Below are 24,727 nucleotides of genomic sequence, written 5' to 3'. Positions count from 1 at the left end.
ATGGCCTTTCCCCATCAAAATGTATATGATTCGGAGTTACGGATATTTCAAAGTTACGGGCAGTGCCCAGTCTCGGACCGCCCGGATAAACGAGGTACGAGTGTACAGCAATATTCGACTATATATCGTCAAATCGAAGCTGCTTTCCAGGGCCGATTTCAGTCAATATGACTGTGCATTTGTGCCCACGAAATCCATAGAAAATGTGTAGGATTCCTGCTGATAATTCGAAGTTTGCAAATTGCGCAATTCAAAGTTCACTGTACACTGTACTGCCCATTTCAGTATGTGAAAGTTCTGTACTGACCAGTACAGGGTGCGCTAAATGAGTGTCCACCTGGTTTATGCAACTGTGTGTGACAATGCGAGCATTCTTGACATACAATTGCATCATGGGTGCATGCTTGGATTTAAAAAAGTTTCTCTGCCAAATCCAGCTTCAAATTATCAGAATTCCATCTGTACAAAGCGTCCACTGTAGAAGGCCACGGCCACTAACAGACACCAAGAAAACACCGAAAACACGAATGTCGAAGACACACTCACAGCATACCTTCAAGACTTCACCAACCAATTCACCTCCATGACGTTCGGATTTCTCATCCACCTGTGCGTTTGAACAGTACAGGAAGAAAAGCAGCCAACAACACATCAGAACTAGACTGAGAGTCAACAGAGCATGACCGTGATGACGCCGACCAGCACAAGCACCACCACAACACGCACCCCCCCCCCCCCCCCCCCCACCACCACCAACACACAGATGTACCCCCTCTCAAAGAGAGGGAACAGATCACGTCATCCCATGTCTTCAGTTGATTAAACTTCCCGTCCACGAACCGAATCTCATGTAATCTACTGTGCAACATTTCAGTGCGTTTGCATACGCTGTAAAGACGTATTCGAACAGGACTGAGGTTGGGCGGGGAGTAATTTCACATCACACTACACTCGTCCACAAAAGCAAAAAAACTGTGCCATGCACACCTGAACGACATCAAACTTTTCATTCGGCATTGAAATAATCTCTGCGACAAGTCTTTCGCTCTGAGACTAGGCTAATCCATACACACTCATGCAGACCGTGAGTGTGTCTTTTGTCATCCTAGTATAGCCGCAGAAACTGAATCAGGATACGACAGGCTGTGCGTGTGTAGCATTACACTGCCGGCGCACGACACTGCTGAATTCACGGGGATTTAAGTTGACAAAACCATGCCTGGCGCCTGGCAGTTTGCTGTGCTGTTTGATCTCCTATCAAAAGATCTTACCAAATGTATTTGGATTTCAGGAACTTGAAATGATCAGTGCAAAGTAATCAGTACTCTGTGCACAAGCAATGATCCTTTCATAAGCTTCCTTATATGTCATCACCTGCAAAATGTTCCTGTATGTTCAGTAACTGTTCACCCTCTGTTACATGTACATCTAAATAACCCAGGCATCAGCACCTTTTCAAAGTAGTACCATTACTGGCACTGGCGGGTTGAGGTGTGTGTGTGTGTGTGTGTGTGTGTGTATGCGTGTGTGTGTGTGTGTGTGTGTGTGTGTGCAGTGGTATGTGCAGCGATTTCCAATCGATAGGTTGCGGGTTCGATTCCCGACGATTATGGTCACACACGTCTTTCTTCTCTTTCTCAGACTCTTCCTGACTTTTCTTTCATTCTCCTGGGTGGTTACCAACAGCCAGTGCATGCCGGAGTATGTGGTGTGATGTGTGTGTGGGAAAAAAAGAAAAAAAAAAAAAAAAAAAAAAAAAGACCAAAAATAGGGATTCACTGGCCAGAAAAAGTCACTTCAAATAGCTGTATGGTGTAGACCAGGCTGAATAGTGACGGTCAATTCTTCAGCCTTGCAAGCTGTTGAATGGTGCAATCCCAGCACAAGTTGCTATGGCTTCTGCCGTAGCATTGCTATCATCGCCTCCGGCGATGGGCGTCAAAGGTCAAAAGGTGTGTGTGTGTGTGTGTGTGTGTGCATGCATGTGTGTGTGGTTTGTTCCGCCAAACACGTAGCAATAGCTGGTGGTACTGTTAGTAGTTGAACAGAACCACTTGGGCATCCATGATAGAGAGCACAGGGCTCGCGAATGCAGGGTGAATGTGCAGGGTAATTCAAATTTCTTTGAAAAAGACTGAAAAACGAGTATGGCTGGCACTGAGCATAGATTTTTGATAAACTTTCTTCCTGTTCAAATTGAAAAATCATTTCTCCATGCGTCATCTGCAATTCAAAAGTGTTTGAATACAAGCTCAGCTTCTCATCTAACTCATCAGATATTGGTAGAGAATATTCAAAAGGAGATCATTTTATTCGGACCCAAGACAACACACTGAAGTGCAGCATCATAACGCAATACTGATGATACTGGACTGCGTACAACAGCTAATGTGAACAGTGTGTATTTCTAGAAATGATGGATTTAGCAAAATAATTCACCTTCAAGAGAAAGTCATCCAATTTCCTGCGAATGACTTCAAAATAGCGGAAGACGACTGAAATGAGAACAACCGTCAAGGCCACGGCTACAGATCCCAGCGTGGCGTCCATGACCGTGTGAGGTCGCTGAACTCCACCTCGATACGAAGCCAAGTTCAGAAATACTCGGTGATCAAAACTGATCACAACAACTGAACAAGTCACCGATCATGCCGCGGGCGGGCAGATCCAGAATCTGTTGAATGCACATGTCACACTGGATGTTGCCACCACGTGATGAAGACACTGCCTACAGCTGGGGAGTCGTAAAATCCCGACTCAAGACTCCCGGTAAGCGGTCTGAGTACAACAGCCAATCCCATCCACATAGTTCCCGTAGTAGGTCCACGACGCGCTGTATGGCGGATTCTACCATCTCTACTCCAGGATGATGACAGAGTAGTCAGGATTTGACGACTCCCTGCTGGCAGTGTAGTGGACTTCATAAGTGCGAAAAGCCGTGGTTGGCTATAAAAACCCTGCAATCGTCACGCAAAGTAAAAGTAAAGTAAATTATCGTATCCGTTCCCGAAGGGAACTCACGACGGCCGCTAACACCCGATAAACCCTAGCGGCAGATGCAGCGCCTAACGGTGGGGGTGAGTGGGTAATTACGTAAGTCTCACAACCACTGGCACAAGTGCCGAAAACGACCCCATTAGCTGCATCCATGTACCCCTTGTGCCTGGCCACAAGTTCCCAGTTGACTGTGGGTAGCAGCACGGCTGGAAAAACCGCTCCCAGGCAGGACTTGAACCAGGTACCTCTCGTATCTCAATCATGGTCATTGGCTACCCCAGCCATGGAATAGAAATACAAAAGGTCAAAGGTCCTTAGACCTATTGAACTGTAGCTGTGTAGATCTACTGGTAGCATAATAATTAATAGCACTGTGAAGGGGTCAGCTGCTAGCAGCAAGACTTGAAAGTTGAAGAGCTCCCTGGCTTGGGAGCTTCAGAGTAGAATACTAGATACATGTACATGTACATCTAGTTGATAACAGTGATAGCTTTTCTTTTCTTTTAAAGCCTTTAGCGCACGCGCCCACAGTCCACGAAGACAACATGAGCATGAGTAGACTACGAGACTGCTCACAGTGTAGATGTCTACTCCTACAGACTACATTCCTAGATCCTACTCTGAAATCCGATCATGCGAGTCATGTCCGACACCATCCGCTGCAGACCTCTGTCTCTGAAGCGAAGGACTAAAGGGACGCTGGTCTAGGAGTGCGGCAGTTTTTGCACCATGGCAACCAGAAGCGCGCGCACGCGAGAGCCACCAGCGCAAAGCGCTCCAGACTTGCGGCGGTAGAGCGAGTGAGACACTTCGCCGTGACCCAGTACGAGTGCAGTCTTGAGCTACAGCTACGGCCAGGCTAGGCCCGCGGCCAAGGGAAAAATATTTGCCGAACGTGTGTTCGAAGCGGTTCATTTTCAACTTCTAATAATTCTACCACTGTGCCAGTGAATATTATTACTTCAATATTATTTATTAGTGCAGTAATTGCCAAGACAGAAGACTGCAGTACGAACTCGTACTCGTAGCAGCAGCAATGTCAAGAAGAGCAGGCAGCGTAGCAAAAGCAGTCACAACAACGCAGACGCAATAACATTTTCAGCAGCCGTTCATCTCAGAGGGGATGCAGCGCCAAACTGCGAGGGTGAGGTGGTAACTCTCACAACCAATACCTCCGCAGGTAAGTACTAGTAAAGCCTCTTGTGCGGGAAAAATGAATTGCACATATCATCAAACAAATTCAAATTCAGTAAACTACTTTGAAGTACAAAAATCAATTTAAATGCATGAATCTTCACTAGTTTGAGGGAAAGAGACAAACGGGAAAAGTCTGAACAAAAAATTGACTGTCACCACCAGGACTCGAACCAGGGACCCTCGCTTGTAGCTAGCGATGCTCTAACCACTGAGCTATGGTGTAGTCGTCATCCCAGCAGAGACCGTTCAACATTTTCTTCAGACTTCGTAACTCACACTTCCTGTGAATCCACACAGGCGGGTGGGACGCAGCCCTCACTGTACCCACACACTTCACGTACACTCTAGCACGCGTGCAGCCTCAAGTCATAAAAATGCATGAATGTTAGTATTAAACACAAAAATAAAAAGTAAAAATCAATTGGAACACAAAAAAGAGACAAAAACCCTAGGTAAAAGAGCCCACAGAAACATTACCGTACTGGCAAAGAACGGCAGCTATTTACAAAGGCCCTATTCCTACGCCTGTATGATGCCCGGGACCCTCTGATACAGACAAGTACTATTATATAACCCTGTTCTTACTCGAACATGCCTCCGGATAGCACACGACTCGTTGTTTTAGAAGACTGTATTATAATGTTTTACTCTGACTCTGATCGAAATCATCTTGCAGTACAAAGGAAAGTTCTGCTTCTCTCGAAGCAGAAGCGGAGATTCAAAAAACATTCAAATCAAAAGATTGCGCGAAAGCAGTGTACGCGACTACGCGCATCAGACGTGAATACAACATGAGAAGTGAAAGCAGTGTACGCGACTACGCGCATCCAGACGTGAATACAACATGAGGAATGAAAGCAGTGTACGCGACTACGCGCATCAGACGTGAATACAACATGAGGAACGAATGCGTAGTAGTATGATAATGCACAACAGTACAACAAGCAGTGCTGATAGACACATAAAACGGAGTGGCTCTGCACCATTATCAGTGGGCTGGATATAGACTGTACAAACCCAATACTAGTACAATACTAGTATTAGATAAACCTTGTTATAGTTCACACATGTTGTTAGTTTGACAGCATGAAACAAGGTGGAGGACACAACACCCAGCTGGAGAAACTAAAGAAGTCAGTTACGACTGCCCTTGAAGCTGAGAAGTTGTGTGAGCTCAGTCTGTGCGAACGGTAGGTTCATTATCCAAACAAATGGCGAAATAAAAAGTTGCCAGAAGAATAACCTCTACAAATAACCACTTGTGTTATCCACACGTATCAACTACTTATCAGCATTTCAATGAATATTCTGATTCTGAAAACAATCGTTTCAATGCTCGACCTTATTATAATGATGATAAACTGAACACAATTCAAGAATACTATAACTCAACACATAAGAGATTGGAACTCAGACGGTGAGCCAAGAAAAAATTGTAACATGGAAAAATGTGGGCACAAGGCACTTTCATGCCGTGGAATGTCTCCGTGCTCCTTGTCAGTTTTGTGCTGGATTGTGCACGTCTGACTCTTCAAAATCTGGCTTAGTTGGTAGACTCAATCGCATAACTTGTGCCCACATTTGTCCATGTAACATAAGTGATATGAATGTTATCTAATCTGGCACTCAATGTGTGACATTTTGTGTGACATTTTGTGTGTTATCTTGCAATATCACGCGACTCAATATCACATCAGACTAATTATACCAAAGTTTCTCTGCAGGGACTGGGAGGATGGGAGTTGAAAAATCCACAGCTGATGCAAACCGGATTTTTAATGTATGATGTATATGTGTTTTTTTTCTGCACCCTACTAGGTTCATCGTTTAGCTACCCCACAGCTGAGTGCCATACTGGTCATGACGTAACTACAGAAACAGGAAAACTTGCCGGGGAGCTGAGCCAAAGTCAAGGTAAGAAACTAAGAATCACTCCGCGACATCTGAGGCTTCATGCAAACGGTGATAACGGCACACGCGCCATGACTTTGTTTTGTAGGCTCTGTTGAGAAGCGACACTCCAACGCGTTCACCTGTGACCACCACGGCACAATGTATAGCGCGACAAGGCTGGTGTGATATTCAGTACTGAGAACGTGACCGCGGTCCGAGCAACAAACAACACCTTTGTGCAGTTGACAAGACCCTTGTTCACCCTTGACCATTCCTGGAGCAATATAAATCTAAATCTGCAAAAAACAAACTCTCTCTACAGCTACTTGTTTTCTCCTGCAACCTTCTCCGGGACTGTGCTGCTTTTTAAAACGACTGTCATGTCCAGCAAAATCCAGCCTTATCATGCTCAACTAGGGTCAGGACCATACAGTTGTTGCCCACAGGGACAGTTGTCTGTGTACTGCTGCGGGGTACTGATGTTTTATTTGGCTGGATTTCATCAACAACGACTACTTTACCATTCAAATGGTTGGTTGTTACCTGTGATCTCTGTGTTCTCTTTGTAGAACTTTATACCTGTGCATGGCCATGATCCCATGTACAAACAGCCCCAGAGAGTACCCATGCATGCTGGCAGCTTACTCATCTGGGACCAGCGTGTGGCGCACGGCAGTCGGCCCAACAACAGCACGCGAGCAAGGTACGTCAGAACACTGCTACGTATATGAGTATTCGTGTGCCTGTGTGTATGAGTGTGCGCTCGTGTGTGTGTGTCCGTATTTGTTTTAAAGTTTGATGCAGTGGTTTGTACTAGGTGCTTTCCCGCCTACTCAGTTCTCACCAACCAGACTGATATCTATGATAAAGCTCTGGTCTACGGTACATGAGTAGATGATGCTCTCCGGATATCTAGCAGCATCTAGACCCTCCTGGAATACGGAGAACTTAATTATGGGCTGCTTATCGCTATAGGCTACTGACATGTATTGTACTATGGTACTTGAAGTCTTGAATAGTAGTCGTTGGTGGGAAAGGATCATCCCTCTAGGCTATGTGTGGGTTCGTGTTATGACAAGTTCTTGTGGACCTACAATGTCCTCTGCAGGTATGTTCAATTTGTAAAGATGTTCCCATCCATCAACCTCCGCTCAGAACGAGCTAAGAATCGTGGACAGCTTATCAAGGACAAGGTATGTTGCGGGTGCTCCGCCGGCTGATGTGACCAGTAATGGATGTGTCTGTCCTGCTGCTAAGTATACGAGATCTCGTAGTCCTTAGGCTGTTTTGTTGTCCTGCTGCTGCCTAGCGGATCATGTGATTGTTCGCTTCCCTGTGTGTGCTCTGGGTACTGCCCCTCGCGTTGTTTCCTGTAGCTGTGTGCTTATTGTGCTGTTGTCTGTGTTCTTGTATTCACATGCCGGATTCCCTTGCATTCATGTACAGTCAACTTCGCTAATAACGACTGCGGATATAACGACAATTCGCGAATAACGACAGAATTTCCATGCCCAGAGCAAAGTCCCATACCACTGTAATACATTATAATGAGACTTCGGGTATAACGACACTTCGCGAATAAGGACACCTTTTTGATGCCCCGCCGAATGTCGTTATAAGCGAAGTTGACTGTATCCACATCATCCGGGTGACGTCACATGCCTATCATAGTGCCAGTGGTGTAACGATGTGCTAGTATTGTTTTCCTGTGTGATGACATTCCCCAAACTGTCTCCTGTCTCGCATGCGCACGTGTGATATGAGCATGCATGATTCGTGAGTCTTCAGTCAGCGAGTCTTGATACACACATGTAACACAGTGTTATCTCTGTGTTTACACGGTGTACTTGTAGGTTGAACTAGCTGGTGTCGACTTGACTGACCTGGGCAAGAAGCTGTTTGCCCTCAAGGCATGGGCATCCGCGCACACGAAGGTGCCCCGCGCCAAGGCTAAGAAAAAGACATAGACTACGTGTTCGCATGGCTCTTTGTACATTCACAGTTGAGTGCCTCGTTTTATGTGTGTATGTTTAAATCGTGTACACCCTCTGATGGGAGTATGATAATGTAGTCATCTAGGACGGCTGGACTGTCCCTAGTGTTCCAAGTGCATATTGACGCTAACCTCCAATGTTATATCCAGCAAGTATCAGATCTGCACTATCGCACATAGAACTGGTGTATATTTCTTTACTGTGTTGATCACTACCCTACTAGCCACAGTCATATTTATATCAACAATAACGTGGGCACCGCATTATTTTTTGTTTAGGAGCTATCGGTATGCCGGTAGCATGGGTCACGCTAGTGCAAAATAGGCTAGACTACATGCAGCCAAGAACCAGGCACTATTCCATCCAAGAAATAGTGGGAGTAGCTATCCTGATGCCTTGCAACATGTCCAAACCACTTCAACTTGATGCTTGGTAACGAGAGAGCTTGGAAGCTCAGGGCCCTACGCTATGCTTTTTTGCCTTGATGACCGAGACAAAAAAAAGCATAGGGATGTCATAAATTCTTATAAGTTTCTACTTTTTGTTTTTAGACATATTAAACCTGGGATTCGAACCCGCACTATCGCCCTGCATGCATCCCCCGATACACTTCGCATACATACTAATTCTTCCAAGTTGCTTCACGTTATGATCTTGTATTTGAAAGCCCTATTGGAATATGCATTGTGGCCAGCCGTTTTTGATTGTACGGTACGGTCGGGATAGGTACGGTCGAGGGTAATACGACACCGTCTACCGCCTTGATGACGGCAAAAAAAATTTTGGATGTTATAAATTTTTCAATTCTCCTATTTTTTTCGGGCATTACCTGGGATTCGAACCCGCACTATTGCCCTACATGCATTCCCCCATACACTTCGCATTCATACTCATTCTTCCAAGTTGCTTCACGTTATGATCTTGCGGTTGAAAGCCCTATTTGAATATTGCGGCCAGCTGTGTTTGATGGTACGGTACGGGACAGATACGGGATAGCGCCAGGCGTGACACAAGCACACAAACACTAAATTAAAGCTGTGTGGACCCTGGCTAGCGCCAGACGTTACTGAAGTAACGTCTTCTGCATAGCTACGGGAATAAAACTAATTATGGACCTTGCTTAAGTATTTTTTTAAATAGTTCAATACTCGTAAAATGAGTGCCAATGGGCAAATGTCCGGTGCTGCACTGAGAACGCATGAGTGGTGACATCTCATACTGCAATAGGGACTACTTGTATCACGACTAAACATCTTGGTCGTGTTGCTTGATTGCTGCGTCCATCAACTCAATGCACACGTCGGTGGCTTGCTGCGCCAAGCGGCTGACTGCGTGGAAGTTGAGGAAGCCATGGGATATTCCGTCGAATGGGTGTAGTGTCACATCCTTGCCGAGTGCGTGCAGACGACGCGCCATGACGATGGAATCATCCAAGAGGGGGTCAAATGAACTTGGCTGAAAGGTACAACAGAACGGATGGAGAGAGAGAGTGTGAGAGAGAGAGAGAGTGTGTGTGTGTGTGTGTGTGTGAGAGAGAGAGAGAGAGAGAGAGAGAGAGAGAGAGAGAGAGAGAGAGAGAGAGAGAGAGAGAGAGAGAGATGCACACACACGCACACACACACACACACACACCTGTACTTGTACTTGTTGCTCACTGTCAAAACTGGTCACGTGGGTCTCCCCGGGAGAGGGGAGAGAGACTCTAAAGGAATCTTGGAAAGATGACTCAATTGGTTATTGAACCGCCCAACGGCCGACACCCCTGAAATCCCCAAAACGCTGGGTGGACTTGAAAATGATCCCACTTATGGGCTCACCACACCTCAGTAAGTGGGTGTGGACAAGGTGCAGAAAAAGGATTGACGGCATCAGGGTATCCGTCCTGGGATCCAACTGCAGTTACCCCTGCCCCCAGTGGAGGTAATACTTGCTACTAGTGCGGGTGGCTAAATCAGGCTGGATCTGATTTAGACATCACTAGCACCATCGATTACACAAGAGTTAATCTAGCCAGAAGCAGTCCATGGTTAACAGGTATGTATACTTCAAATAGAAAGTATATGAACCCTGGAACCAACAAAGGTGGCAAGTACAACATTACACCTTCAAGCAGCCGAGCCCGTTGGCAACATACCCAACACAGGCATAAGTGTACCCACCAACTGAACTAGCTGGCACACACACACACACACACACACACACACACACACAGAGTAAGAGATGACCCATAGCACGAAGAAATCTATTGGCAAAGAAACATAGCTTTCTTACTTGAACACCCACAAAGGAGCACAATAATGTAGCATTTTGAAATGTTCTTGTACTCAAAGATACCGATAAGAAGTACGGCTGAGCCTCAGGCAACTCTTCCACTAGACAGCAGGGGTCCTTCTCCAATGGAGGTCGCTGTCATGGAAGTTCTATCAGCTCATACTGCACACTACTCTCTGTGGAAGGGGTGCTAGTAACCCACCTTCCCATTCCTAGCAGGGTCCAGCACATACATGTAGATGATCTATAATTATGTGCTTACCAAGGTGCTCTGTGTACACTTCACATGACTGACTATTAGAGAGAGGTTAAGCTGCACGTTATTTCTGACGTGATGCGCAATATCACGTCAAATTAGGCGTAAACCTCCAAATTTCGACGCGAGCTGCAGGTCACTTGCGTTGTTTTCCAACGCGCGAGCTGAACTTTCGTGTCACGTAAAGCTTAACCTCTCTATTAACACCCCTTCCCAGACACGCAATATGTCTCAGGCACAATCGATTTTCTATGGAACTCACATGGCCAGCTACTCATTACACACAGACTAGCTGCTCCAGACATCGCTACTCAATACACACAGACTGCTCCTTGCATTGATCAGTATTAAAGGCTTGAAAATGCTAACAGTACAGTCAGACCTCGCTTAACCGCACACATCCGTTTTCCACAAAAATATCCGGATAGGCGAGGGAACTGGATAACCGAACACCGGTTACATTGGATGCATCATGTATGCTGTAAATCTGTAGCCAGCTATTTTCTTCCGGGTCGCGAGGGATCCGGATAAGCGAGATCTGACTGTACATCACACCCAGACCCAGAGCTACAGGCCAGGGCCTGTCACAACATTGCTGACCTCTGACTCTGTGGCTCCAGCAGATCCTGTGAAGTACGTACATGTGCATGACTGTACTTCAGAATTAGGTTGTTTACATGCTCATCATGTCACATGTAGAGACTACACAGAAGACTCTCTACTCTAGGTCTCCTTTTTGGTGAAACACACTTCCAACATTGCACATGTTGTAAGGTTGCCTAACTTAGTTACATGTACATGACTATTGCATCTAGTCACAATTCACACACCTACGTGTGGTATAGCAGTGCTTGGGTTTTCCGGGGCATCGGAAAGGTTCCTTCTCGAAAGAGTATTGGACAGGGGTGTATTTGCGGACAGTTCCTGATCAATAGGCCAGTTTGTCAATACGATAAGTACGGAATTAGCACTCCTCAGCTACTGGTATGTGAATGCATAGCTCATACCGTATTGCCATGTGTGCTATAGTGGCTTACCAGCAATGCAACCGATGGTAAGCTGTGCAGCATCTCATCACTGGCCAGCAGTGGAGAGAGGTAGGCCGGCGAAGCATTCAGGATGGTGGCATGACGTTGGTGGATGCCCGACTGCAGCTGTGACAGGTGACCGGTGTTCGGGTGATACTCTGGCGTGCTGGACAGGACAAGAGAAGAACACCATGAACTGGTACTCACAGAGCAATCAGCATTGCGGAGTACATCCACAGCATAGCCTAGCAGCGCGAGCACAGAGAGACTGAGAGAGTGGATTCCGATGACTTTAAGGAGACTATAGCAAGGGCAAAGGCAAGTCACACGGTCCACGTCCACCAAACACCTGCCTCTAGTCACAGAGCTCTCTGTCCTCATCCATCACCAACGTTGCATCAGATAAAGAAAGCAGGACAAAGGAAGCGACGCAGTTTTGTTTCAATTCCAGGTGATGAAAATCAAAGCTCGAGGTGATGAAAATCAAAGCTTGAGGTGATGTGCACACAGCTACCCAGAAAGTGACAAAACCATACAATGCTGCTCAATGAAATCCGGTTGTGCACAGCATACACAGCTACCCAGAAAGTGACAAAATCACAGCTAACCAGAAAGTGACAAAGTCACAGCAAAGCACTTTAAAGTACAGTGCTGCTCAATGAAATCCGGTCGCGTGAGTCAAGTTTGCGCCTTGCACCATTTCGCAGCCCAATGTTCGCAGGTCTAGGGCAACGCCCAGCACGTACGTGAGTGACTCGACTGGATTTCATTGAGCAGCACTGTAGGTTCTTTCACATTGCATAAGCACAAGACATGAAGTGTGAAAGTTGATTGTCGATGTGCTAAGAACGTGACTTGGTGTAGTTTCACCGTAGTACACGTGGACACACACACACGCACGCAGAGGGAGACTGCAGCCTACAGCCAATTCCGGCCCATATTGTGCGAACAGCTCTCACATTGGGTGCACTGAGCAACCTCCCAGAGAAGGTGCCTACGTTGGCGTGGACAAAGTAATGTAACGCCTATCATTGTCACTACGTCGCATACAGTCAAACTTCAGTAGAACGTATGAGGGAGTAGTAAAACGCTGGTATTTACGTACTCCCTGAGCGTACCTCTAGGGGACATCCACCTCAGTGATTCACAGGTGAGGTACTTCACACCTGAGGTCTGGGAAAGGATACGCAGGGTCGTCGAAACAGCACTCCACACCCGATGAAAGGAGAAAAGGGTGTTAGACCCTGGGTATTTAATGTTGAAGTTTAACTTTTATTTCATGCCACCTTGCTTGTCACACACCAATATCGCAACCACGTTAGCTATAATTTTAAAAGTTACTGTCTCCACGCCGACTGTTCACATTACAAGGTAAGGGTATATATTATTGTGAAATGGGCAATCCTATTTGCACCGAAGGAATTTTTACTGGAGTGACAGTCTATGCACCTCTTATCAGCTGTCACTATCCAAAGATGCCAACGTTTGCCAATTCTAATTTGCTAATCCCAGGAATGCACTATACAGTGAAATTTCCAAGGAAAAGAAGAACTGGTATCTCACCTGCCACTCCCCGGTACGCATTCAAACATGCCCGCAGCGTTCCAATGGGTAACAGCGGATCCATTACGCTTAGGCAGCGTGCCGGTGACAGATCCAGTGAGATTTTCAGAGCAGGGTACGCGCCCAGCACCAGACATGGCTTCCGAAGCTGGTACTGCGCAGCGAGGAATGCCACTCCGAAGACAAAGTTACCTCCGGCCGAGTCGCCGGCCAGGATGACTTTCTCGGCAGTGGTGCCCAGGCTGGTGGCGTTCCTCAGCACCCAGGCGTACGCGTAGAAACAGTCGTTGACGGCACGTGGGTACGGGTGCTCGGGGGCCGTCATGTAGTCAACGGACACCACGGGAACGTTGAGCTGGTTGGCCCAGTGGCTTAGATAGCTCTGCATGAACAATACACCGCAAGGAAGACACATGCATAGGGTATACTAATATTATGTACAGTGATGCTCAATGAAATCCGGTCACGTGAGTCAAGTTTGCGCCTTGCACCATTTCGCAGCCCAGTGTTCGCAGGTCTAGGGCTGCGCAACGCCCGGCACGTACTTGAGTGACGCGACTGGATGTCATGGAGCAGTACTGTACTATTGTATATGGGGCCAAATGAAAACCTGGTGCACATCCGTGTTACACACATGGTACAGTATCTTGTTTTATTGGCTACGGCAGCGGAGAAATGGATGGAGCATGGTGGCAGCAAAGCACACCCATTTGTTTCCAATGACCTAGCACATGTGACTGTGACGTTTGCGCCAGAAACCCTCCACCATGGAAGTGAATGATGACTGCCTTAGAAGGCTCAGAGCTGGCACTCTGCAGCAAAAAGAGAGTGTTGAGCATGGTACAGAACAAATCGTCAACGTCAACCGCACATGGCATGCTAACACCTTTGTTTGTTTGTTTTGAAACTCGGATGTTTTTTTCTTCTTTTTTTTCTCTACAAAATCCACATTATCTCCAGACACTGGGGTGAATAATGGAGTGTGCATGTGGTGGTGGGGCTCAGCCGACCAGAGGTCTCGGCTTTATAGCTCCATGGACGCACCAAAGGGGGATCGAGTAGGAGTATCCAAAAGACCACGGACAGCTATTGTACTCTACGGTCGCAGAGCACACATACAAATGCCACCTTACTTCTCACAGTGACTTACATGAAGGCCGAGGCACCGTCCATAGAAGCTTCTCCGCTCCATACTCTCAGCAGTGTCCAGAAAGTCGTCCGGAAACTGAGTATGATCAACGATCAGGTCGCCAGTCTTGTCCATGCCACTTGCACGACAGCGTAGATGACTTTAAAAAGCTGCGCGTGATCCCTGAGCAGCTCTGAATGTTCTTCAAGTGCTGACACAGCCTGTGCGAAATCTCTCTTAGTATTCGATGACGTAAGCAGTGACTTGATGATGTCATCAAGCGCCAATGTACACGTGGAGAATATGGATACACTAGATCGCAGTCCGTTGCTGGCTACACCCGGGTAAGCATTGTAACGGGAACATTGCTGCAGCAAGTAAGGGATGGTGCTGAGCAACGACCCGATCGCAGCGCACAGCATATGACAAGCGGAAGCCAATCGGGACCTCTGCTCCGGGCTCAGTGCTCCGCCACCGTTGCTGCGCTGTTCCTGCTGGAGACGCTGCACTTGCGCTAGCAGCCCTTGCAACGCTGCGGTTGTGACACGCGGTGGAGCGGAATAGTGACGCGCTGCACTGCGTGACGCGGGGCATTGCCAGTGATGGTGTGTCACCAGCGACACAGTGTACTCGCCACGACCTGTGTCCGCTACACTCACCAAGTTCCTGGTACTGACAACAGCTACTGAGCAGGGAGCACCGGTATGCTGTTTCACCACACGGTGCAGCTGGGCAATACGCCGAACTGATACAGCGGGAGCGAGAAAGCAGCCGCTGTGAAGCAACGACAGGTCGAGTGGCGTTACGTGCTACTGTTGATGCCGCCATAACAACAAGCTAGGCAATAAGAGTCCCTTGCCAGGGCAGGCAGTCCAATTGGTTTCAAAGGTCAGGCAAAATCACAAGTCCTGCGGAGCACGTACACGAACACATGTTCAAAGCGCATGCAAGGCAATTGCAAGCGCATACACACACAAAACAGTTGTGCACGGCACATTCAAAGTACACACTGCTCACACATGAAGACACATAAGCACATATGCGCGCGCACGCGCACACACACACCGACACACAAGCAAACAGAGAGACAGACACACACACAGATGAGACCCTGACCAAACACATGTACTAGTAAAAGACCGCATGCACAATGTCAATGTGATGCACACCTCCAAGACGGAATGGGCGCTTTCAATAGTACACATACTACTTCTGGTGCTTTGAAGATCCAGAAAACCCCAGTGTAACACCGGCTTTAGCCTACAGGTTTGTACACACTGTGGGTGACATTGCATACAAGTAGATCATCACATCTAGTACGATTGTTCTTCCACTTCAAGAATCGTCCCTTCGTTTCACAGCACAGAATAGCTGTCTCTCAGCTGGTAATCAGCAGGGACATTCTCTACTTGCGAAGACTGAGTGACTGCCAGCACTCGCCCTTTCCTTCCACAAGCGATGTATAGAATAATAATATCACTGTTCGAGTATTTTTCTTTCAAATCTGAGACCATTGACAGGATCGGAAGGAGAGCTCTACTGCAAGCCAGAAGTCAGGCTGGCGTCAGGCTGTCGTGAAAAGTAACGAATTCAAACCGCTCCTCCACAAAATCATTACAGTTAGCAAAGAAGCTAGTTCCAACCAATCCAAGTAGAGTGACTTTCAGGAACTATAAATCCAACGTCTTGTACGTAATTGTTCATTCAAAGACAGTGCTTTTTTCGCTTCTGCACTGTCTTTGACTTTTGAGTTACGAGATGTATGCGCTCAGCCGCTCACCTGGGTCACGGCGAAGTGTCGTCGCTCTCCCTGCTCTCCGGATCTCCGCAGCCTACACAACGCTTTGCGCTGGTGGCTGTCGCGTGCGCGCACTCCTGGTTGCCATGGTGCAAAAACTGCCGCACTCCTAGACCAGCGTCCCTTTAGTCCTTCGCGTCTCTGAACACAACTCGCAAGCCGCAAGGCCAGACGGTGTGCATGACTTGTGCAACAGAAAAGGCGCAAACTACTCGACTCACTCTATCGGATTTCATTGAGCAGCTGCTGCGCTGCTCAATGAAATCCGATAGAGTGAGCCGAGTCCCTGACTGGTATGGTTCATGCAGATAACATGATTGTACTTGCTCGATGGTTATCAGTCTCATGATTGCTCAGCCCTCAAAACGGTTACGGTTACGTGTGTTGTACCTCGTAGTCTGTGGTCTGTGGATCTCTTCCATGCTTTCTTTACCTCACATTGTCATTGAGTGAGGGAATGAGTGTGTGTGCCAGGGAGTCGTAAAATACCATAATTATAAAATATATTATGGTATTAATACGACTCCCTGGTGTGTGCGTGTGTTGGGGGGGGGGGGGGGGGGGTCTCAGACTCTCTCCCCTTCGGAGAAAATCGTGTCGTATAAACCAGACCTTGTTTGTGACGACTCATTGCTGTCTCTCCTCTTTGGCCGTTTAGACTGTTCTGTCCTCCTGTTGTCCAATGCTTCCTGTGTCTCTTTGGCGGGACTTCCGTGTTGTCTCAGCGCCTCTAGGCTAGCTCTGTCTAGGAGTATACGAGTGTAGCTCTCGCTTGCACGCCCATGCCTCTCTGGTTCTCAGTCTCCGGGCCATAGTCTAGCTGGTCTGGACCATGCGACAGCTCACGAAGGTGACACCGGTAGTGGCAATATTGAATACTGGTGAGTGTCCCGCATTCCCCGAAGGCGGCTGGCTAGCTCCGACTCTGGGCCATAGATGCTTACTCCCGCCGCCACCAACACAAACCTTTGCCATTTGCCATTGATCTTCACAACGCACGTGGAACTTGGCACATACATGTACAACAGCATGGACCCAAGAAGACCTACGTATCGGACGTAGTCACAGCGTGGCCTGACGTTCCTTCTCCCTACTGCGTTCCCTATCCTTTCTACTCGTGTCTTATCCCTAGGCCTACATTGCAGGTATGTTCTGCCCGTTACGGCGTTTGGCTTGCGAAGTGAAGTAAATCCAACCACTGAGTAGTATTCATAAAATCTACAAAGTGAGAAAGACAGTGAAATGGTAGCATTTTTCAACCTGGGTTTGAAAGGTGTAGATTTGATGTGCGAGAAAAGCGAAAACGGAATAGCCGGGGAACTGTTGACCACGTCGATCTACAGGTCTCACTTCGTGGCTGTTGAGTGTTTCAAGCTGGCTGCATCACAAAATCACGCATGATGGCACTATAGTTTTCGATTTCACAGCGACCCCACGCGTGATGACAATATCAAGGCTAGCTCCTAACACTAACAGCAACACCAGGGAGTCGTTTGCGACTCCTGAGGAACACCCTACGATGGTTACCGCGGAATACACCAGAGTCCACCCGGTACCCCTGCATACCGGTATGCAGACAAGGATTTTTCGGTGGAACATCAGCTCTGCTGTAATCGTGGAGGATTTCCCACCCTCGCCTAAGAGTCGCCTTAGGTACAATACAACGAGGATCGGCATCTTCTGGCTGAGGAACTAACCACAATCTGCTCAGCAGTCGCCACGGATCCCACGTTTTCGCCCCTCACTGGAGAATGATTTCACTATAGGACAGCGAACGTCAGCGAGGATGCCAGATCAGATTGGATGTGAGCGCTAGGGGTTTCTGGAGCCGAGTGGAGGAGGCAATGTTGATGTATTAGGGTTGTTTGTCCAAATTCTCTCAGGCCATAATTACTACACAGTCGTGGTTTATCCTGATTTCTTCACCACGTATGTATTGCATTCACATGTTACGATGTATGTCCATTGTGTTTACTTTGCCCATAAAAGAGGCTGTTCATGTTGTTGTTCTGGCCAGTGAAAAAACACCCTACGATGTGCTGTGGATGTGAGTAGGAAGGAGGCACTGTTAGGCATTGGCGGATAATGCTCGAAAAGGTGGCAGATTCTGCTCAAAAAGCAGTGAAATTGGCAGAACCATACAGACCTTATGGCGGCAATTCCTCGAATTCTGCTCAATTTCTTTATCCACATACCAAACATGCATGAAACTTACCAGAAAAAGTACCGGCGAATTCTGCCAATTTTTCTGCCGGCATTATCCGCAAAGGCCTAGGCACTGTAGATCTTCCAAGTACTCTAATTTCAGAAATTTTCGGTGCTCAATATTTTCGGTATGAGGGCAACAGGCCAGGTTAGGTGAACAGAAATTTTCGGTACAGAGAAGCAGTTCCCTATTGGATTATGTGTGTTAGTGTTTGTTCGGTGTATTGAAATTTTAGGTATGAAACAGACGCACCGAAAGTACCGAAAGTAAAAGTACACCGAAAATTTGTGAAATTACAGTAACTAGTTTCTTTCTTCATCCAAAGGCTAAGTGCAGACTTCACACCTACATGTACAAAACCGACCATACCCTGGCTGTCATCTCTCAACCGCTGGGAGTGTCCGGAGCTGAAGGCAACTAACTAACCAATACTTCGTAACGTCAACAATTTACATGGTCGGGGGGGGGGGGATTAGTCATGTACATACATGTAATTGTACTTGATCTACATGATTGTATTATAATGTAATCCAATAATTGTATGGCATCCCTGCTGAGTGCTGGGCGATTCATTCAAGGCTTGGCAGCACACTTCACACTACAATACACTGTATAATGTATACGGATTTAGTCCGATTTACAGTATACTAGTACTACATGCATTGGATTTCTGTATTTCTCTGTTTGTATTCATGGATTCTCCAAAGGCGCTAAATCGAGGGAATCTCCGAGGGTCAGTCCCAGGGAGTCGTCAAATAGGTATTTGACGACTCCCTGGTCAGGCCGCCGCCCACTCTACACTGTAGATCTACATGTACGTCAGTAAGAAATGTGGTGACCGCCTAACGTTATGTACTCCTAATATTCAATCTGCGACAGATAATATCAAGAGTTCATAACCCCCATGAACTCTTGATAATAATAATGTAAATGCAATGATCGTGTCCGCAATGGCTATGTACATGTACATTGTACATTTTACATCGCGTCATGTAGATCTACCGGAAATGTAATTGAAAAAAGACATGCCGCCACTGTGTTGAGGCATACAAACGTTAAAGGGGAAGTCCGGTGAAAAATTTAAATTTCACAGTCCGTAGAGTTCGGGGCGCTGAGTCGAATGGTCTTTGTCCGAGGAGGCTGCGGCTTATGGTTCGTCAGATACGCCCAATCGAACATGTGCGACTTTGAGCGCGCATCACCCAGATCCAGGTGATGACGTCACAGCGTGCAGCCAGGTAGCCACACCATCTAGTTGTGTACAAAAATGGCCATATTCGGAGCGCGTTCGATTGGGGAACCGTTTATCGCAGCTTCTTCGGACCAAGACCATTCGATTCAGTGTTACAAACACTACGTACCCTGTGATTTTCAGCTCGGTAAACCTGGAGGCTATACCGTATTTAGCCGTTTCCGAGTTGGACTTTTCCGTTAGCCCGTCTACATGGTCTATGCGCTCTGCGCTGCGTGCATGCAGTGCGTGCAGTGTGTTATCTAGCTGCCTGTAAGGCTGTAGTGCAGTCAACAAACTCATGTCACAACTGACACAAGACTCAGAAAACTAGTCAACACACGTAACGTTAAAGGGGAAGTTAAGGCAAAAATTAAAATTTCACCAGTTGTAGTCTTCGGGGTGCTGAGTCGAATGGTCGTGGTCCGAGGAAGCTGAGACGCTCCCTTCCTACTTGAATCCCAATCGAACTCGCGCACTTCCACCGAAACTGGGTGACTGCGCCCTACGAGATGGGGATTTGTATGCAAAATGTCACTAAAAGCGCCATTTCGTTCTTATAAAAGCACGGATGACCGCGATTGGCCCATATGTTGTAGTCTTTTGGACGCTGAGTCGACTGGTTTTGGTCCGAAAAGGCTGCGATGCAGCGTTCCGCCTTTATTCCCAATCGAACATGGTTGAACAAGCGGTCACGTGCTCCTGCGTACGCCAGTCACCTGGCCACCGTGCCTGCAGGGTACAACTTACTAGCCTGTTTGACCTTTTTTGGGTGCAGTCCTGTCACTCGAGTTGAACTCGAGTTGAACCTTGGTGTGAAAGTTGTCACCTGCTGGCGTGGTGACCAGGTGATTTGGGCACCCAGGAGCACGTGACCACTTGTTCAACCATGTTCGATTGGGAATAAAGGAGGAACGCTGCATCGCAGCCTTTTCGGACCAAAACCAGTCGACTCAGCGTCCAAAAGACTACAACATATGGGCCAATCGCGGTCATCCGTGCTTTTATAAGAACGAAATGGCGCTTTTAGTGACATTTTGCATACAAATCCCCATCTCGTAGGGCGCAGTCACCCAGTTTCGGTGGAAGTGCGCGAGTTCGATTGGGATTCAAGTAGGAAGGGAGCGTCTCAGCTTCCTCGGACCAAGACCATTCGACTCAGCACCCCGAAGACTACAACTGGTGAAATTTTAATTTTTGCCTTAACTTCCCCTTTAACGGACTTGTCATGTACTACACTCGTATCAGTACAGTCATGTAGTCAGAGAACGTGCGTTTCTCCTTGCCGGTGCCGGTGGTTGTGCTTTGAGAAAGAAAATTTTAGTTTTCCGCACCCGCGGCGCCTCATTATTTTATGCTACAGCGATGAGTGCACAACCGTGACAAGTGACAAAACAGCGAACAGCTCTCGGACCTAGAACTTTCAGATTCCATAGCGTTGCGAGCGAAGAGTAGTACCCGTGGTTCAAAGAGCCTGCACTGTTCTCCAATTGAGCAGTCCGAAATATTCCAAGTTCGCACCAAAACATCACCATGTGGCAGGCTACTGGAGTCTAAGCGAATCTAATCGGTATGGAACAACATTTAGAGCACTCGCATCACTCTTCTCCATTTTGGCGACCCTGCTCTCCAGCGATCTGATAATTACATCAGCCTCGTCTGCAATAGCTGCTGCTTCTTCATCAGTCGGAAACTCAGTAGCGCTCACTCTTGACCGGCCCGCGCGGCCATTTCTTCAGCTGACTACCGAGGTTCTCAGCCCCAGACCGAACTCATGAAGGTCAGCCATGGCTGCATCCTCACTCTCACAAGGAGTTACATGTCTTCGGGGTCGCTCGCACCACGCCAAATCATTTGAAATAGCACTGACACTATTGCTTTCACGCACTCCTTTTGACCTAGCTGCACGCTATGACGTTGCAGAGGGTGTGGCGCGGCCGCATGACGTCATGGCGCAGCCCCCGAAACTCAGTTTTTCAAACGGAAATATCTCAAGAACGCTTTGTCGGAGACACGTGGGACCAACACCATTCGACTCAGCGGCCGAAACTCTACCGACCCTGAAATTTAAATTTTTCACCGGACTTCCCCTTTAAAGCTAAGGACGTAACGTCGTTTCGCTCGTGCCAGACTTCCACCCTACACATCCCTATCCGGTTGTGCACTTTCATTCTCTTGCGGTACTTTTCTTTTCCTTTTTTCACGTGGACGACCAACCATCACATGTACCAGAGCACAATAGAGACAGAAGCGGAAAGGTTAGCACTACATTGCTGCCCTACCCTGTACGCGAACTGTTCTATTATTACTATTAGACTTCCACCCTGCCAGTACTCGTACTGTAGACTGTAGTGCTACTTACTATAAACCTTGTTTTAGTTCACACAGTCATGTAACTTGTTGTTGGTTGAAAGCATGACTTATTATAAAGCACCTTTTAAAAGTTGTTACATGCTGTCAACCAACAACAGTACTACAGCTGTAGCGGTAAAACTCCATTAGTTTTGAGCAACTAATAATATTGTGCAGGATATGCACGTACATGTACACGTATATACTTGCATGTACGTATCGAGTTTTAAAATCCTCACTTGGCGGTGATTTACAACCGCAGATACACGAACACCGAGTGGTCTGCACTGCCAGTGACACAGTACACTTCGAGGACATTCTTGATCTGAATTGAGAGCTCTGGAGGCGTACAGCTAAATGATGGCGACTCCATACATGAATTAATCGAATCAGTTTTTACTGGGGAACAATGCATAGTATTAGTATTACCGTACTATTACAGTATCAGCCAGCTAGAACCTGATTTATGCTTCGCCTCGCCCCTCCTGATTCATGATACATGTACTGTACATGACCATACAAAACCCCAAGATAAGCATCTATTAGTATTCACTGAGGACAAGGAAATGAATGACAAATTTAAGGATTCAACAAGCCAACTCTGCCAAGACACGTACAAGTATGACGGCAGCAAGAGAAGTGCGAAGAAGAAGATGAACTTTCATCTTGTCAGAATGTCTTATTGCCAATGACTGGGTGGAAAGGCGCAATTCCAGTCACACGTGATAATTATAATGCCTAATTGTAAGCTATTGACAGTATTGTGCATGTACTACTAATGGAACACTTGGTAATACAATGCACTCGTCCTCTTCAATCATCGCCTGGACAACGTATTGATCCCTTTGTACATTGTTCAGCGGGTGTCTCTAGCAACACCTAGGGCTACGGGAGGTCTTTCACTAAATCTCTGTACCACCGATCATGTACAATGTATGTAACTGTTTCGGCGGCGGCCTCAGAGGCTGTAGAAAGAATGTTTATAGTGGTTTTGAATACATGTACATGTACTGATGTAGTTCTGAGGGACTTCGTAGAATGGTACAGATAACTACCGGCAAGTCTGTTCACTATGGAGCGGAGTGAGTAGGGCTGCCGTGATGAGTCCGACTCCCACGTACCTACTGTCATGTTCGGCAGATGTATCGTATAATTATTAAAATAATCATTTGTCAAACCTTGACACAGTCGGCGCATCCGGTATGGACAACGCCCGTAATCTGGCTTAGACGTCCGTCCCCTTTGAACCCGTGCAAGACGTCGCTTGCATTTCGACGAAATGCTTCTTGTTTGTAGTCTGACTTGGTAGCTAGACTGGCTCCAAATAACGTGAATTTCGAAGATTATCAATAGCGTGGAATCAGTCCATACTGATCATTTAGTTGGCCGTAACCTGCAATGACCTAGTATTCAGACTAGCAGGATCGCGTTGGCGATGGAAGATGATGTTTATTAATCCTACATGATGCATTGTACATACTGAGGCGAGGACTTGCGAAGTGGACCGTTGCTGCGGTACCCTCGACCTTGCCGAATTTGGTTGTTTAGAACCGAAAAATAGCTTACGATACATGCAATTGAAACCTGTAGGCTATGCTGTGAATAGTTTGGTCGCATTTGACGGTCGCGGTGGGCCTAGCATGAAATACAATCATGTACTTGATAATCAAGATCCTAGTCTTAGAACCATGCAAGCAAGGTCGTGGGAATCCGAGAATGTTCATTCTTCGTTGCGATCGTACAACAAGTCTGTTACTGTCATGTACATGTATGACTTTTAATTACTTGCTCCGAGCAGTGTCTCGTAGGGTCTACGAGTGCGGGCAGACAATATCAAGGCTTATATCAACCTGGTGACTGCTTACGTCTGAGATGGAGACAAACATTAGCATACGTAGTGATTATCCATATCACCTCGAGAGAGATTGTTCATGATGAAATACTCTTCGTGACAGACTGCATTATGAAGACGCAAGACTGGGCCAAGAGTTACCAAACAGTTGGGTATACAATGAAGATGTGCAATGCACATGTATCTTCAACTGTAATGGTTGAATATGGTTCAAAGTTCGAACGTCACACTTCTCCCACCGCTTGCCCTACAAGCAATAGCTCATAAGCAGAGCTACCGGTAGTTGTGTTTCCCTTTCTGAGGACTGCGCGAGCAGTCGGTATCAAAGCAAAAGGCAAGTGTAAATCGCGAGTTTACGGACCCTTTTGCTTTGGCATGGCCAGTAGTAGCATACATGTACATTGTAGCTTATAGCCAGATGCTCTTGCTATTAGTATTACTAAGCTATCCCAGTACTATGCAAAGTTTGCTATGGCGTAGAGGCATGCACATTGTAACTCTCAAATCTAGTCTCAATCACTTTATCATCACCCTGAAAAGGCGCAAAAGTCCGAACATTAGCAGTTCATAATGATTGTATGGTTACCATTCAACCCACTTCTCGCATTCTGTGTCATGTAATTGCGTTCAGTGCATAATTCTATCAGTGCACTTGCGAATACAATATTACTCACCACTCCTACACAATATTGCAATTTAAAAAATTAATATAATTCAATACGGTATCCGCCCTTCCCGTCCAAAACCAGTGTACCGCCTATTACCCTCTACCATATGAACATGATTGTACACAATTACATGTACATGTATGTTCTAACTTTCAAACACACTGTTCATCTGAATAACGGAAATCCTGTGCAGCTGGCAAGGTCTTGAAACAGACCAATAATTATAATACAATGAATATAATGTATACATGTCATGTACATGACATACTCATGATCTCAACTCATTTCTGTG

At 46.8% G+C, this 24,727-nt stretch overlaps 3 protein-coding genes across 5 annotated transcripts in view; 1 reads left to right on the top strand and 2 right to left on the bottom strand.

The window, feature by feature from the left end:
- The window catches only part of LOC135815457 (2-hydroxyacyl-CoA lyase 2-like), a 19,092-nt gene extending 16,449 nt beyond the window's left edge, over window positions 1-2,643 (bottom strand). The window contains exons 1-2 of the mRNA XM_065328755.1: window positions 2,440-2,643; window positions 554-607 (exon numbers count right to left, since the gene is read on the bottom strand). Coding sequence (XP_065184827.1) covers window positions 554-607; window positions 2,440-2,550 — 165 coding nt within the window. The 5' untranslated portion in view covers window positions 2,551-2,643. The remainder of the gene's footprint in view (window positions 1-553; window positions 608-2,439) is intronic.
- Window positions 2,644-3,944: 1,301 nt separating this feature from the next.
- Window positions 3,945-8,765, top strand: LOC135815456 (putative phytanoyl-CoA dioxygenase). The gene is made up of 5 exons (XM_065328753.1): window positions 3,945-4,177; window positions 6,013-6,108; window positions 6,657-6,790; window positions 7,196-7,280; window positions 7,941-8,765. The coding sequence occupies exons 3-5, from the start codon at window positions 6,687-6,689 to the stop codon at window positions 8,052-8,054; spliced, it is 303 nt and encodes a 100-aa protein (XP_065184825.1). The 5' UTR covers window positions 3,945-4,177; window positions 6,013-6,108; window positions 6,657-6,686; the 3' UTR covers window positions 8,055-8,765.
- Window positions 8,766-9,206: 441 nt separating this feature from the next.
- Window positions 9,207-16,259, bottom strand: LOC135815455 (hormone-sensitive lipase-like). Of its 3 annotated transcripts, XR_010553296.1 has the most exons (5): window positions 16,109-16,259; window positions 14,350-15,236; window positions 13,200-13,581; window positions 11,646-11,802; window positions 9,207-9,536 (listed from the first exon to the last, which is right to left on the bottom strand). XR_010553296.1 is itself a non-coding variant. In XM_065328752.1 (3 exons), exons 1-3 carry the CDS (start codon window positions 14,461-14,463, stop codon window positions 9,523-9,525), a joined length of 510 nt encoding a protein of 169 aa, XP_065184824.1. In that variant the 5' UTR covers window positions 14,464-16,011; the 3' UTR covers window positions 9,207-9,522. The 3 variants fall into 3 exon arrangements, 1 of the variants encoding a protein (XP_065184824.1); XR_010553295.1 differs by lacking the exon at window positions 16,109-16,259 and having other exon boundaries at window positions 14,350-16,011; XM_065328752.1 differs by lacking the exons at window positions 11,646-11,802; window positions 16,109-16,259 and having other exon boundaries at window positions 14,350-16,011.
- Window positions 16,260-24,727: the final 8,468 nt, after the last annotated feature.

Source organism: Sycon ciliatum, chromosome 4 (genome assembly GCF_964019385.1).
Source record: "Sycon ciliatum chromosome 4, ocSycCili1.1, whole genome shotgun sequence".
In the NCBI taxonomy this organism is placed as follows: Eukaryota; Metazoa; Porifera; class Calcarea; order Leucosolenida; family Sycettidae; genus Sycon; species Sycon ciliatum.
This window is presented reverse-complemented; position numbering and strand designations above follow the sequence as displayed.

What these genes read in the sequence shown, in the direction of transcription:
- LOC135815456 (XM_065328753.1), top strand. Translation starts at nt 6,687, where the DNA reads ATGTACAAACAGCCCCAGAGAGTACCCATGCATGCTGGCAGCTTACTC. An exon ending in AACAACAGCACGCGAGCAAG is followed by an intron (nt 6,791 to 7,195) that starts GTACGTCAGAAC and finishes TGTCCTCTGCAG; the next exon opens with GTATGTTCAATTTGTAAAGA. An exon ending in GACAGCTTATCAAGGACAAG is followed by an intron (nt 7,281 to 7,940) that starts GTATGTTGCGGG and finishes GTGTACTTGTAG; the next exon opens with GTTGAACTAGCTGGTGTCGA.
- LOC135815455 (XM_065328752.1), bottom strand. Translation starts at nt 14,463, where the DNA reads ATGGACAAGACTGGCGACCTGATCGTTGATCATACTCAGTTTCCGGAC. An exon ending in GACGGTGCCTCGGCCTTCAT is followed by an intron (nt 13,582 to 14,349) that starts GTAAGTCACTGT and finishes TTGTTCATGCAG; the next exon opens with AGCTATCTAAGCCACTGGGC.